Source organism: Nanorana parkeri, unplaced genomic scaffold (assembly GCF_000935625.1).
Source record: "Nanorana parkeri isolate BGI_ZX_2015 unplaced genomic scaffold, ASM93562v1 scaffold906, whole genome shotgun sequence".
NCBI classification, from domain to species: Eukaryota; Metazoa; Chordata; class Amphibia; order Anura; family Dicroglossidae; genus Nanorana; species Nanorana parkeri.
The window spans coordinates 579,030-595,457 of record NW_017307174.1 but is presented as its reverse complement, the minus strand read 5'-3'; the positions used below and the strand labels follow the sequence as shown (position 1 = coordinate 595,457).

Genomic DNA, 16,428 nt, shown 5'->3' with positions numbered 1-16,428 from the left:
CTACTGTGTCAAGGGGAACTACATAACACTGCGGGGGTAGGCATGTGACACAACAAGAAGTGTGTCAGATATGTAAATTCTTGGTGTGGCTTTGCAGTGTAATAGGGCAAAGTATTCACAAATGGGCACCGGATTAGGCAAATATATTATCTCCTCCTTTTTACAGTGGCAGCGCTTTAGGGCAGTGCTGAATGTAACTTCAAACAAACTGCTAGCAGCTTTCAGCAAGCTTCAGAATTACTTGACACATGGTAAAGGCCTGTTAAAGCCTGATGGCACTCCCCATGAATGTGTTTTACATCCTAAAACTGGAAGTTATAAAGTGCATGTACACCCTAATAAAGGAACTTCTTTTTTTAGTCTGCTAGATATACCACAAAGTGGGTTGTTATTTATTGGGCTTATTGTTGAGGGATGACTGTTCCAGTATGATATTGATGGCGTTTTTTCTACACCTCTTGCAAACTAGTTGTCTGCTCACCAAAATGTGCACCTAAAGTGGTCCATACACCGATAGATTATCTGCAGATTTTCTATGGTCAGGTGGACAAAGTGCAATGGGATTCCTCCATCTACACTAAACTGTGTGGATGGAGGAATCTCCCGCAGGGCCAAGCTAGTTGGCCCCGCTGGCCGACTAGCAGATACTGAGGTTTGGCCCAGTGGGAGATTCCTCCAGCCACACAGTTTAGGGTAGATGGAGGAATCTGTTGCACTTTTTCCATCTGACCATAGAAAATGTATAGGTCTATGGCCAGCTTAACGGTCCTCAAAAGAATACCCCTTTTCCTTAAGGTGTAGGAACTGTTGAGTCTGGACCTGTAGAATTTGCCCTCCCATTTTGGGCCATCCATTTGTTGACAGTTTGTTTTGTCTCCCTGATGTACAGGGACACTGCTTATGCCAACTAGCCTTGGTCTTTTGAATGTACAAGCTTTTATCAAAGTGTAATGCTTGAACATGTCTACCTCAGCAATTTGGCAACAAAAAAAAATACCATTAGTTATGTAAATCAAGGAATTAACAAGTGTACAGACTGACTCCCTGACACCAAGGCTGGGATTATGTAACTAGGACAGGATGGTTCCACAATTTATTACTCCCATCCCATTCTTGGACAGTCAACATCTACACATTTTATGGTGTTATTAAGGTGCTGTGCTACCTGTGTGGATACAAATGCTGAGGTACGTTCCTGACACTCATTGGAACTGAAGTGGCTTTGAGAAGCTATGAAACGTCAATACAAAATATTCCAAAAACATATATCCAAGGTCTGTGTAATCACACAATTGGAGAACTGGGGTTTGTAGAGATATGAACCATTGCACAAGTATAACAGTTATTACATTTATTAGAAATTGATAATATATACAATGAACAATTAATAATCAGATAAAACCTAGTTAGGGGATCACAGCCCTTCCATCCTAGTTACAGCCCCATTACATACAAATACCATCATGAATATCATGTAGAATGTTCATATCTCATTGAGTCCTCCTTCATGTATATTTGGTTCAGTAATTCATCCAGGTGGCTTATGTAAACAAGGATTGTATCTACATAGGCCGCCTGGATGAATTACGGAATCAAATATACATGATGAAGGACTCAATGAGATATGAACATTCTACATGATATTCATGATGGTATTTGTATTAGGCATGTCCCGATATCGATACAAGCATCGGTATCGGGACCGATACAGGGCATTTTGACAAGTACTTGTCAAAATGCCCCGATACAAAGCGCCGAAGCTTGCGCTGTTTTGTTTTATTTTTATTTACCGCGCTGCGCCGAGCGTCTTGTCACTGCTGCTCTGGTGGGCAGCGCTCGAGGCAGGCCCTGGCCACCTAAATTAGGACCCCACCTGGAGCGCCAACTAAAATCGTGAGGCACCGCGATCGAGGCAACAGTGCATTCTATATGTACTGTATATGTGCTACATATAGAATCCACCACAGTAGATTTACAATTATCCCCTGCTAATATAAAGGGGATAAATGATCCATAGTAAATAATAGTACATAACATGTAGTTGAACTACGGATCATTTAACCCATTCATATTAGCAGAGGATAATGGTAAATCTACTTCTGGAGTGCATTCTATATGTAGCACATATACAGTACATATAGAATGCACTGCAGCAGTAGATTTACAATTCTCTCCTGCTAACATGAATGGGTTAAATGATCCGTAGTACAAGTACATGTTATGTACATATTATGTACTATGGATCATTTAACCTATTCATGTTAGCAGGGGATAATTGTAAATCTATAACTGCATTGTACGGGACGTATGTGCTGTATATGTACTATGGATCATGATTTAACCTAAATCTATTGCTATAGTGTACTGGACGTGTGTAATGTATATGTAGTACATATATACAGCACACATCTCCACTACACTCCAGCAATAGATTTACAATTCTCCCCTGCTAACATGAATAGGTTAAATCATGATCCATAGTACATAACATGTAGTTGTACTATGGATCATTTAAAGTCGCCTGTCCCTTTAATAAAAAGTATTGGTAATTGGAATCGGCAAGTACATGAGGGGAAGTACTTGTACTTGGTCCTTAAAAAGTGGTATCGGGACAGCCCTAATTTGTATGTAATGGGGCTGTAACTAGGATGGAAGGGCTGTGATCCCCTAACTAGGTTTTATCTGATTATTAATTGTTCATTGTATATATTATGAATTTGTAATAAATGTAATAATTAGGGATGCACCGATACCGGTATTTTGGTACCGAGCACCGATAATTTTTTTTCGGTACTCGCCGATACCAATTACCGAGTAACGGAAGTCCCATTCAGGAAGCATTGCCTGCGTTCTGGTCCACTCCAAACGCAAAAAAATGTTGCATACTCTATCTTTTGCATTTGCAGTGGACAATTTTTTGCCACATGTCCGATCGCACTGCGGGCGAGGGGGCGTGGCTGTGGTGCCATTGACTTCAATGCACCGCCACGCCCCCTCCCGCCCCAGAACAAAGGGGGAAGTTTTGTGAGCGATTGCGTGTGAATGCGCCCTAAAAGAATGTGTTGTCAGCTCAAACAGGAAGGCAGAAGTTCACACTATTTTCAGCAGCTTTTTTTCTATACTTGCAGCGTGTTTAAAGCGATACAATATGTGGAATCGTACAGTGTGGAAGATAATGATTTGATCCCCTGCAGATTTTGTAAGTTTGCCCACTTACAAAGAAATTAAAGGTCTATAATTTTTCAAATGATAGAGACAAAATATCAAACAAAAATAAAAAAAAAAACACATGATACAAATGTTATAAATTTGAGTTGTAGTTCAGTGAGTAAAATAATTATTTAATGCCCAAGCAAAACATGACTTGGTACTGGGTGGAGGAACCCTTGTTGGCAAGCACAGAGGTAAGACGTATCTTGTAGTTGGCTACCAGGTTTGCACACATCTCAGGAGGGATTTTGGTCCACATTTCTTTACAGATCCTCTCTAAATCCTTACGGCTTCTTGGCTGTCGCTTGGCAACTCGAAGTTTCAGCTCCTTCCATACATTTTTTATAAGATTTAGGTCTGGAGACTGGCTGGACCACTCCATTGCCTTAATGGGCTTCTTCTTGAGCCACTGCTTTGTTGCCTTGGTGGTATGTTTTGGGTCATTGTCATGCTGAAAGACCCATCCACGACCTATCTTCAGTGTTCTGGCTGAGGGAAGGAGGTTCTCATCCATACAATACATGGCCCCGTCCATGCAGCAAAGTCGGCCTGTACCTTTAGCAGAGAAACAGCCCAATAGCATAATGTTTCCACCTCCATGCTTGACCATAGGGATGGTGTTCTTAGGGTCATAGTCAGCATTTTTCTTCCCCCAAACACGGCAAGTCGAGTTAAGCCAAAGAGCTCAATTATGGTCTCATCTGACCGCAGAATTTTCTCCCAATCCATCTCTGAATCATTTAGATGTTCATTGGCAAACTTCATACGGGCCTGTACATGTGCCTTCTTGGGGAGGGGGACCTTGTGCGCTGCAGGATCTCAATCCATGGCGGTGTATTGTGTTACCAATGGTTTGTTTGGTGACTGTTTTCCCAACTGCCTTGAGATCATTCACAAGCTCTTCCCGTGTAGTTTTGGGCTGATCCTTCACTTTTCTCATGATCATCCTTACCCCATGAGGTCAACTCTTGCTTGGAGCTTCTGACCGATGGCGATTGATGGTCATTTTGTATTCCTTCCATTTGTGAATAATCACTCTAACAGTGGTTTCCTTCTCACCAAGCTTCTTGCTGATAGTCTTGTAGCCCATTCCAGCGTTCTGCAGGTCTACAATGTTATCCCTAACGTCCTTTGACAGCTCTATGGTCTTGCCCATGGTGGCGAGGTTTGAATGGAAGAAAGATTCTGTGGACAGGTGTCTTATATACATAACAAGTTGTCATTAGGAGCACCTTGTTAAATTAACAGGACTAATCTGTGTACCACATAGCCAGTCTGTGGGAGCCAGAATTATTGTTGGTTGGTAAGGGATCAAATACTTATTTTACTCACTGAACTGCATCTCAAATTATAACATTTGTATCATGTGTTTTTTTCTGGGTTTTTGGTTGAAATTATGAAAATAATCATTAGCTGCAGCCCTAGTTCTTTTAATTTTATTTTGTCTTAATATCCACTTTAAAGGCCACAGGAAAGCTTCTAAAAGCTTGACAAACACTTTGTAAAAGTTTGCTATGCACACAGCTCTCACACAAGCTGAAGCCCATGTGTACCATGCTTTACAGGCAAACCTATCAAATGGTTTTTGCTGCTGCCAATAAGACATATCTTCAAAATAACAATAAAGGCACCTTTAGAAATGTTTAGTAATGACAATCTACAAACACATACTTCTAGATAATTGCCGGCTTTTATTTTTTGCATACCTAATTTTTATTTCCTTAACCAGTCTTCTGACAGTGGCCATTTTAAATAAGGGCAGGTTAGTAGATCTCCCAGTACTTCCCAGAACTCTGGCACATGTGACTAGGACATGTGACCATTCACATCATCTAAAAGGGAGGAAAATGCCTTTCCCTGAGATTTCCCAGTAATGCTCTGCTGATGTAACCTTCCCAGGAGGCAACATGTGAAAGGCCCCCATAGGAATACATGGGATTTTGTTTTTAATGCGTTTCAGCGCTGAAAAGAAACACACGTTTGTGAACAGGGGGCCTAAAAGGGATAAGGATGTGGTCTTGGCCCATTCTTTAATACAAATCTAACTCAGTCCATGTATACGTTTAGGATATTTGAACTTTCTTTATCACTGTAAAACAGACTAACTTTTATGAGGCACTATGTATTGCTGTACGCCTATGTTTTTGAGCAGACACCTAAAATTTTGCCTGGCGAAGTTCTTGATAAACTTGGAATTCCCTGGGACTCAGTAACTGCTAGCTGTTCACAACCTTATGCAGCAAAAGAACCACACACAGCTATCATACTTCCACAACCATCATTCACACCTACGATGAAGTTCAGACACTGAAATTCAGTGCATTTTTTTGTCCAAAAAATAACATGGTGTCCATTAACCAAAAAACTCAAAGTGTGGGGTTTTTTTTTTTTTTTTAGGGAGAACATTTTTCTCGTTCATGGCAACCTCCCAAAAAACACTGTTGATCAGTCTTTTCTTATGATAGACTCATGAACACAGATATTGTCAAGAAATAGGAACACCTACAGATACTTAGGGAGGACCCTGTCAGCATCTGCCATAATGTGCAATTACACATAGCATACTTACCTGTATATGTGCTCTACTTCACTGATGTGAGGTCCAAAGCTCCCTGCCTCCACATGCACACTCTTACATTATTCTGACACCCAAATCCATTCATAGTATCTTACAGATGCCGGGAATGGCCTGGGACTGTGCACTAAACTGTGCATTTGCTGGAGTCCATGTACAGATAAACAACTTGCAAGCAGACAGTTAATATATATATATATTTATTTTTTACAGAAGAGACTTATAAAGTCTCTTCTACCAAAAAAGTCTACCAGCTGGAAAATATTTGTCTTTAAGTTTTAGCTATGCTTAGCCCATCTAAACATACAGTTTAAATAAGCAAACTACAATTCAGGAGCATCAAAACAAAAGGTGTGCAAATCTTACAGCTTGTTCACCTTAGAAAGCAGCAACAAAAACCTGTGTTCTGCTAACATGCTGCAGTGAATGACCTATGCTCTCTGCATGGAAGCAGTGGTCTTTGCAGAGGTCTAACAAGCCTGCTAAATCAGAGCTGAATCTCACCAATCAGCAGGGAAGATGGGCTTTTCTGAATGAAGAACCCAAGCTCTGAAGAATGAACTGTAATAGCTGCATAGCTTTCATTTTAATGCAACTGGAATGTATTTAAACTGAAAGTTAATTTGGACCTATGTGCTTTTACAGTATCCCCTTGCATTGATTTTTGAAGGACAGCAACCATACCTATTGGATACCATTCTCTAGTTCTATTCACTCAGCCCTCAAGAGATGACAGCCTTAGGTCTTAACACCTTGCGATGTACACACCTGATTCACAAAGCCATTTTTTATTCACAAAGCCATTTTTTAGAGTAAAAAAGCCAAATGTCGCCCCGCTTTCAGAACCAGCTGAGCGTGTGCGCTTGCTCCTCCCACAAAAAAAATGGTGTTTGATGCAGAACTGCACTGTGCTCCTAAAGGATATAGAAATCCAATAATTAAAAAAGTAATATACTGCAGCTTACTTAGATGTGGTGGCTGAATTTGTTTTATTTTTTCAGGCTAAGAAATTTTTTTAGTAACTATAGAAAATGCCTACCGATCTTGCCAGTAAAGCAGTGTCTTTCACATTTGATGGAAATAATGACAGGAAGTCCAGCCTAGGGTGACAACTATAGCCCCTTTCATAGGTACACTGTTGTGTGGGTGAGCGTACCCACCCTAAGGCAGGAAGGGTGTTATTCTCAGGATTACCAGTTAAAGATAAAGGCAAAAAAAAAAAGGACTGGTAAGCTGCAATAAAACATTTTTGTTCTAGAGTTTAGAAACACATTAGACATCCAAAATGCCAAGGTAATGGTGCTGAAATATAGTGAAATACTAAAAGCAAGTTACTTTCCTACCCTGGGAACGACAATAGATTCTCATGAGAACATTCTAACGTACTTGGGCGAGGCAATAAGAAATGCTGCAGTTACGCTGCACATGGTATAACCACAATGCTTATTATAGTCAGGCTTAAGGGAGAACTATGGGGTGAGTGAATTACACTCATCGCCATAGATAGAGCCGACGTGTGACATTGAAACTTTAACAGGTCGGCTCTATTGATCAGCTAATGAGTGAAAACATACCACTGCGTGCTCACTTCCTGATCATCTACCTGCAGAGAGCGGTGACTGTCAGTCACAGATCCCTGCAGGGATTGCCCCTCTCCAATTGTCTAGCACTGAGTGGAGGGACAGATGGGGGAGGGGGTGGGTACAGATGGCTAGATAGGAAAATCCCATTGTCAATCAGCCAGCTGGGTGAATCGCGACAGTATTGCTGGGGGGGGTCAGAAGGTTACCCCATAGTTCTCCTTGAAGGTGAATCTTCCCAGTGGAGACAGCAAACCACAATAAAAACCTGACAGGAGTTCTTCCTTACCCAATAAAAAAAGATTTTTTTTAAATTATATCTATTCATACATATTTAGAGATTAATAATTATTACTGGTAAAAGGACACAAAACAATAAAAGAATATTCTGCTCCCCAAAGTTAAACTAACTGTAACCTTAACAAGTAGAAAAACAGCTAACAGGTATAAAGTACGGGTAACTAGAGGGGTGAAAAATAGGATTTTCACTTTGTTGGGGAATTCCCATTAGCATAGTAAATGATTTGAAGCACTGTTGACTTCCATCATCCAATCATAAGCAAGCAAAAATTGTGTTTTTTTTAATCCTCTTAATTTTCCTTGGACGTGATTGGATATTGTTTGCAAATTTAATTTTGACCTCATTCACAATGGTAAAGGGAAAATTCTCTTGCAAAGTAAACAGCCTATTTGTCTTTAGTAATTCAACCCCAGAGTAGTAAAAATCAAGTTTTCCTTCAATTAATCAACCCCTCTGTGGGAGGGGGGGATTTATCCTTACTTCCTGTAAGTAAAGACTTTTTCCTTATTTTCCACAATAGCAGCAGAGGGACAGAAGGTAATGGTAAATCTCCTCAATTCATATTATTATTATTAATACTGGTAGTATTTGTATAGTGCCAGCAATTTATGCAGAGCTTTACATTCACATCAGTCCCTGCTTGAGGAGATGATCTAAGGTCCCTATCACACGTGCCACAGGGCCAATTTAGACAGGAGCCAATGAACCTACCAGAATGTCTTTGGAGTGTGAGAGGAGACCGGAGTACCCAGAGGAAACCCACAAAGGCACAGGGAGAACTTGAAAATGCCATGCAGCTAGTGTCCTGCCCCGCACATGATGAAAAGATAATAATCTGATAGAGGTTCTAAACCATCTCCATTTACCCAGAATAAAAAAATGTGTGGGTGAGTTAAGCAAGTTTGATACTCCCTTAAAAAGGAGAACTATGGGGTCAGTGCTTTTCCCCATAGTTCTCCTAAGGGTAACGTGAGGACACAAACTAGCGTCCTCCCGTCACCCAAAGCTCAGTATACCGCGAGCTACAGCTGGCGATATACTGAGACGCCGCAGCCGGGACGGATCCCGACAATACTGTCTGGATCCACCCAGCTGCGTGAGTGACAGCTGGCTCTGCCTATCTAGAGGCAGTGACAGCTGTACCCTCCCCCGTCCGTTCCGCCAGTCAGCACTGGAGGATCGGACAGAGATATGGGGGAATCCCTGCAGGGAGCCGTGAGTCATGACTCTCTGCAGGCACAGGATTGAGAAGTGAGCGAGCGACGGTATGTGTTCGCTCACTTCCCGATCTATTGAGCCGACCCATGACAGTTTCATTGTCACACGTTGGCTCGAACTATGAGGCTGAGTGATTTTGAAAATGTTGTTTTGAAAATGCTAGTTGCCAGGATGTTATGTTCAAGCAAAGACATTAACATTTTGTGTAACTGACCTGAAACAAACATGCAGATAAGAAGTCTTAATTTGCCTAAACATCACAAGCTGCAAGCGGGTTATTAGCCACTGACTCAAATTATTGATGCCAGAGATAGACAGGCAGCTAGCATTTTCAAGAAAAAAAACATAGGCCTCTATATTTCTCTTAGGCCCCGTTCCCACGGCGCCATATGCAAATCGCGCGTTTGTCGCGCGATTTGCATATTGCGCGACATCGCGAGATTTGCCGCGCGATATCGCGTTCAAGCTTGCATTGAGCAAGCTTGAATCGCGGCTAAATCCGCCCCAAAAAGGGTCCTGATGTAGCAACACACGACCCGCGACAGCAGGACCCTTTGCCCCATTGAAATGCATTGGAGCGCGATATCGCGCGGGAATTACCGCGCGATAAATCGCTCAATGTGAACAGGGCTTTAGGATGTCGCCTCTTCACTTCTAGCCTTCTCACTTAATGATTCATTAGCATCATCATATTTGTTCAGGAACAATTGCCAACCCAGAAAGCAGTAATGCTAAACTGATAAGTTGTGTGCATATATCTCAATGATGGGTGGCCAAAAGTACAAATAATTTGGTACATGAAACAATCATACTTATTTGAACTATGCATTAAGCTGCCTGAAAGTGTAGGCCAGTGTTAGGCAAACAACATTATGCTTCTTGTGGTACTATAAGGCATTGCAAGATTCGCAGAGGTAGAGGCATGATGGGATTTGTAATTTCACCACAGCCGGACTGCCTAAAGGTGCCCACACACTGCACGATTATCGTACGATAATCGTATGCGATCGGTTTTTCGTACGATAATCGAGCAGTGTGAACGGAGACGTGCGACCGTTTCTACTGTACGGTCGCACGTCTTCTGTCGAACCAGCATGTTCGAAAACCAGCCGGGAATCGTACGATTCTCGGCTGGTTAGAACGGTGCTCGGAAGATAAATGCTGAACGGGCCGGTGTGCGCACGCGCACACTGCCCGTTCAGCATTGCGGTCATCGGAAGCCCGCCCCCCAGGGGGACGGGCTTGTGATGATCGAGAGTGCGATCTGCCTGTCCAAGATAGGCAGATCGTACGTTTTTTTAATCCCTTTACAACCATCGCAAGACTAAAGTCTTGCGATGGTTGTAGAGTGTATGGCCACCTTAAGTTGCCTACCTCTGGTGTAGGCCAACAGCTCAATACAGCTGTAAGGATCAGCAAATGGAAATACAAAGCATGGCATGGTTCACAGGCATCTGACATTCCAGAAGCATGGGATGATAAAGAGTCTGATGAAGGCTGCTGGGCTTAAAAGTGGATAAAATATGGAAGGCAAGAATACAATTTCTTTTATTGGGAATTGCTTTACTGGGTAGATGGGAGAGCCACTTTAGCATTAAGCATTGCCCCCTGTCCACCACACGTGCTCAGGTTCAGCAAAAGGTCACTCAGGCTGTCATTGGGGCAGCTTACTCTCCCCATTTTCCAGAACTCAGCATTTCTCCCGAATGGCTCAATGGCCCAGTAAAAATCATGCCTGTGTAGAGATGAAGCGGATCTTCTACTGGAGGAGCATTTCCATAGCAGCAGGTGAGCGTTCTCTTCAGCTATTCTCTTGCTGGAGAGTTGCCATGACCATAACAATTTCTTCCAGTGTACAAGTGTCACTCCTTATTTATGAAAACAAGCACCAAAATAAAGCCAACAAAGCCAACAGAGTTAATTTTGCCCAGTCTCATTTCAAGCTCACATTAGTGTCTCTGTACACTATTCTTGTTGCCATTAGTTTACTAGCTTCTTAGGCCCATTCAGACAGCCACTCCAATCGGATCTGCCTGTCAGTTTTTCAGGCGGACTTGATCGGATGCCCAATGCAAGTCTATTGGGCGCCGCGTGTAAACGGATGATCATCCGTTTAACCCCGGGCTGTGGTTGGGTCCAAAAAAAAAGAAAACAAAACAGTGTTCAGTTTCAACAGACCGGATCGTGCCGGATGGGAGGTTACCCTGATGTAAACGGGCACGTCTGTTTACATCAGATTCCCTATAGACACACATGGGGTCTGGCAGTTTCAGTTTTTCCCTCCATTGCAAGAGGGAGAAAAAAAACTGTACAGACACAGATGTCACAGCAATGACATCCGATCCGTACAGCTCTGATCACGAGAGGATCCATGCACAGATCCAACCCTTCGTTTGCAGATGGAAAACGGACAACAATGCATCTCTATGGCAGTGAAAATTAAAACTTATGACCATCAGTTTACATTCGTGTCACTTGAGGTCCACTATTTGAGATGGATCATCCATCACTGGAGCCATTTTTAAAAAATTTATTTTATTTTTTATCCGATTAATCGAACTTAATAATCGGCTAACTAATCGATTTTGAAAATAATCGTTAGCTGCAGCTCTAGATCAGCTCTCCATTTTAAATGACCTAGACTGATGTAACGTGTGTAAACTGATGATCAGTTCACATCAGTTGAGGTTACGTTCATTTTTTGCGACTGATGTCATAATGCAGTATTGCAAGCTCAATGCATGCTGGGGGAAAGCAAAGAATCATGGGAATATACCATACCTTAAATAACAAAAAGTCCAAAATGGATGTAAACTGAACTGACAACGGATGTGAAAACTGATGTAAACAAATTCAGTTTTAATTTTTTGTATCGTGAACCCTGACTAAACTGATGACACTCGTGTGAAAGGGGCCTTACAGGAAAGCTTTCATGAGAAATATGTGGGCTACCATGGCTCACCTTCTAAAAAAAAGATTGCTTGATTGTCCCCGCATAGTAGCACCATGGAAGTCTGGGCAACAGAATGTTTCAGGAGCCAAACTACATGTATACCACATAATTTTCTACTTGATTTCTTTTCAGAACCAAAATAATGAAAAAATAGAAAGTTCCTTATGAATCTATTTTAACACTCATCAATCTGTCCTGAACTTCCACATGAATAAAATCAGTAGCAACAAGCAGTATGTGGGATGTCAGAACCTAAAATAAAATTTAAAAAACACACGCACACACCGTTCCTATGCTAGCTATATGCTATAGAAGCCAAAGTATTTATTACATTAAAACTGTTCTATAAAAAGCACCAAAAGGCAAAATGTAAATAAAATAATAAATAATGTGTGGAGTCACTGAATGTCATAAGCTATGCAGATCACACCAAGAATATCAGCAGCTCGTGGGAGAACCCTGCTGGCCACACAAATCATAGTGACTCAGACACATGCGGCAGCCCTACCCATCTAATTGCATAAAGACCTGCAAATTCTATTACAAAAATGAAAGACTACCTCTACAGACATTCCTGGCCTTTTCTGAACCACATCAACTAAAGAGTTGTACTGTAATAAATCCCGACTACATCAAGATATGCACAACAGTGGGCACGCGTTATAGAGCACATTGTGCACGAGCACGGCGATGCATTGTAAAACATCACAGTGCTTGCTTTTTTTCTTCTAAACTTTATTGAACTTGACATGCACTCTAGCACGTTGGAACCCACTGTGCAAAATTGCAACCTGACTTACTATTTTCAGCACACACCAATATAAAAAGTACATAAGGACAAACTGCCTTGTCCATGCACTAGCCAATGTGACCCAAAAAGGCTGGTGTGAATGAGCTCTAATAGATTTGACTATATTTTTGCAACCACTACTAGCTAGGGAAAAACATTTTTTTTTGAAGAACGAAAAAAAGGATCTTGTGGAATAACGGTGTCCATATTATATCCAACGCCAACAAACACAGGACAGATTCATCTGCTGAAAAATATTTGGTTCTCTAACATTTCCTTCAAATGTAGAGCTTGTTACATAAACCACTGAAGAAGCTTTTTATGCCTAGAATTGTATGCAACATTTAAATTTGTAATTCATGTCTAAATAAACAATTGAAGTACATCTATGGGGTGGTCTTACCTGGCAAAGAATGTGTAATTCTGTCCACCCAATTGTGAGATTTACACAGCCGTGCCAGACAGCACCGTACCCCACTGCCCTGACTCTACTATACTATTGTTAAGCAACACACCTAGGTCACCACTCTGCCCTAAGCCTGTGCCTGGACAGGGAAGGAGCAGCAACAGGTGGACAAAGTAATCTCTCTACTCTTTCCTCTTGTTGGCAGATTGCTTGTCAGCACACGAGCATTGCAGCACACCTTCTTGTCCCTTGTTGCTGTCATTTTTCCCCAGTAGGTCCTGGTGTACAGGGGATTATATTTCACCAAAGATTTGCACAACATTCACCCAAGAGTCACTATTTACATAATATGTAATTACAAAGTGTGAACGTTGTCTTATTGGGTGAAAATATTGATAAATCGACCCCCTAAAGCAGTGGTTCTCAACCTTTCTAGGGCCGGGACCCCTTGGTAACATTTGCCAAGTTGTGGTTACCCCCAACCATAAAATTTAGGGATGCACCAATACTAGTATCTGTGTGGGCGCCCTCACCTCCCCTCACTCCTGTCTGCTCCCCTCTCTCTGATCCTCTCCATCCTCATGCATGGCTTCAACCCTGCAGCCGCATCATTTATTCACAGATCCATTCACAGGACACGATATTGCAATCATGATGCACTGATCACGGTTGCAATGCTTTGTAGGCTCCATTGCAAAAAAAAAAAACTAAATGCACTTTTTTATTGTTGCAATATGGGTGTATTTATGCTCTGCAAACAGTAGAATTAGCCTTTAAAAGACAAATCTGTGGCCAGATTTCTCCTTGCAAACGGTTAAAAACACTCATTAAATCTAGGGGTAGAGTAATAAGGTATAATATCCTTACTCCGGTAGGCACCCTTTATCTGTATGACCAGTCCCATGAAGCCTACTCCTTAAGGTGCTCCCAGGCCTGGTTGTATTGTATACCATGATGCTGAGGGACTTCCCACAGCCTGAAGTGTCAGGGAGAAGAGGAGAGCGCTGGAGCAGGGGTTAAGGTAAGGAATAACTTCTTCTCTCCCAGACTTCGAGTGCGTTCCAGCATGTTTAGCTGCTGGAACGCACTGTATCGCATCCTCTCTGCATTCTGGGGCGATCAAGTTAATATCACCGCAGCCACACACCCCCCGCACTAGAATGCGGGGCACAGCAATGCCCGCACTACTATTTTACTATTTTAGTGATCGCACTGGACCGGAACACAGGCATTGCTGTGCCCCGTATTCTAGTGTGGCCGATCACTCTGCAGGGGGAAGGGGGGATCTTGTCTGCGGTGAAATTGACTTGAATGCACCACCATGACCCCTCACGCCCCAGAATGCAGAGAGCCGGCCAGGATACGATCCAGTGTGTTCCCGCTGCCAATTGTGCTGGAAAACACTGGAATGGGTGTGAACAGGCCTTTAAAAGCATAGTTCAGGGTTTTGGTTTTTAACAGTGCAGCCAGCCAGTAAAGCATTGCAACTGAGATCAGTGGCTGGCGGATGCAGTGCTTAGGTTCCACCAGACTCTTCCTCCAGCCCCATTCAGTTACGGGACAGGATGAAGTATGAATGCGCTACCAATATGATGACATCACTGCACTTCTACCTCATTAAGAACTACTAGTCTCTTCTGCCACTGCATCAGAGAGACCGGTAGTCTCTCCATTCACAGATCCTGTGAATAGATGTGGCTGTGCAGGCAGAGAGACACAAAAATATGTGACCATGTTTCATGTTACACCCTAAACATGGGTGTAACACGAAACATGGTATGAAACGTAAACTCAGCTTTTAATGAGCATTTAAGCTGTGAGGTGTGTGGTGGGGCACTGCAAAGGTTTTCTCTTCCATCCCAGGGCTGGGCCTTTTTAAAACTGAACAGAATTGCCTTGGTATTTTTTATATGTTACTGGTGTATAGTTCGCCTGGTCTCACAGGAATGTGGGCTTTAGAAATAAGGAGAGGGAATGAGAAAGACGGCAACAGGTCCCCGGCCTCGGTGTTCTCACGTAACAGGTACACATATACACCGGGCACGTCCCAAGACGACTGATCTCCCAGAAGGCCTTGCGGCGTCCGAACCCCCAGCACCGCAGGTAATGCAGTGAGAGGCCCGGGTCGTGTGTCGGCCTTAATTAGGGCAGAATCAGTCCCCGGCTGTGGGCCCCCCAGCCCAGGGCGTTATCACACGACCTTCACACACACATGCAGAGAGCACACAACACGCGGGACTCCACGACTAAGGAGCACGGTAACCACTACCTCATGACTGACCAGTCCTCCCCCCTCCATATCGCCCTCAGGCTTCCCCACCTCGGACACCTCTTCCTCCTCCTCGTCGTCCTGGCTGCTGCTGCCACTGTCGCTGCTCTTGTCCGTGTCGCTGCTGCTGGCCGTGCGGCTGCTTCGGCTCCGCTTCTGTCTGCGGCTCCTGTGGGCTGGCGGTAACGGCGGCTCCATCATCATCATGTCTCCCCGGCCTCCTCCTCTCCTCAGACACTGCACTGCTTCTCCGCCAGGATCTCGCGAGAACTCTGACGTCAGCGAGAGTTCGTGGACCTGTGTGAGGCGAGGAAGGGACAGGCGGCTGCTAGCACGCGAGGTTAATGGCTCTCTTCCCTTCTCAGTTCACACGATAAACCTCTGCGGTGTTAAACTTTTACTGAGGGCGAACTCATCGTTTTCACTTTACGTTAGAATTCATATGGATATCTATATTTGGAATGTTTCGTACTTTCTACACAGTTTGGCTTTTCTCCTTGGTTGGACACGTGACTCAGTCCCCCGGTTTTCTGCTCTCCAGTGCTACCTTTTTTTCGTGTCCCGTGGTGCGTCATTCCCCGCCTCCCACTTAGTAGTCCCTCCCTCTCCTGAGCTGTGCACGCGCCCTGACTAGGCTGGTGGTAGAGGGGTGTGCAGGGAGCGCGCCTTTGTGGGGTCAGGTGAGGGGAAGAGAGGGAAGCTCAAGCCACTACCCTTCTACAGCTACTTCTAAGGCCTCATTCACAATTGAGTCTAAGGGCCTGTTCACACATACAGCAGTGACCTGCATTTTACTGCATCGGATCAACGCAGGTCACCACAAGGTTTTATTCACACCACGATATAATGGACGTTGCTCTGCGGGAAAATGCTAACATGTTGCATATTTTTGCAGCGCACTGGATGCCACTGCGGGCAGGGCCCTAAATGGAGTGTACAGATTGTATACTATCAATAAATAAATAAAAAAAAGGAAAACTGACATTTCTGGCAATGTACAATACAACGCACACTGCCGGAGCTGCCACATTGCACTAGCCCGCCTACTAAAATGCAGCATTTGAGCAGATGGGCTAGTGTAAAAAAGGAGCTAGGTGCTACAACACTCAACAGTAAGCGCTCTGCT

The 16,428-nt window shown here is 43.3% G+C and overlaps 1 protein-coding gene across 4 annotated transcripts in view; it reads right to left on the bottom strand.

The window, feature by feature from the left end:
* The window catches only part of ANKRD17 (ankyrin repeat domain 17), a 111,532-nt gene extending 95,885 nt beyond the window's left edge, over positions 1 to 15,647 (bottom strand). For all 4 annotated transcript variants that reach the window (XM_018565996.1, XM_018566000.1, XM_018565998.1 and 1 more), the window contains exon 1: positions 15,354 to 15,647. In XM_018565996.1, the coding sequence (XP_018421498.1) occupies positions 15,354 to 15,509 (156 nt within the window). In that variant the 5' untranslated portion in view covers positions 15,510 to 15,647. The remainder of the gene's footprint in view (positions 1 to 15,353) is intronic.
* Positions 15,648 to 16,428: the final 781 nt, after the last annotated feature.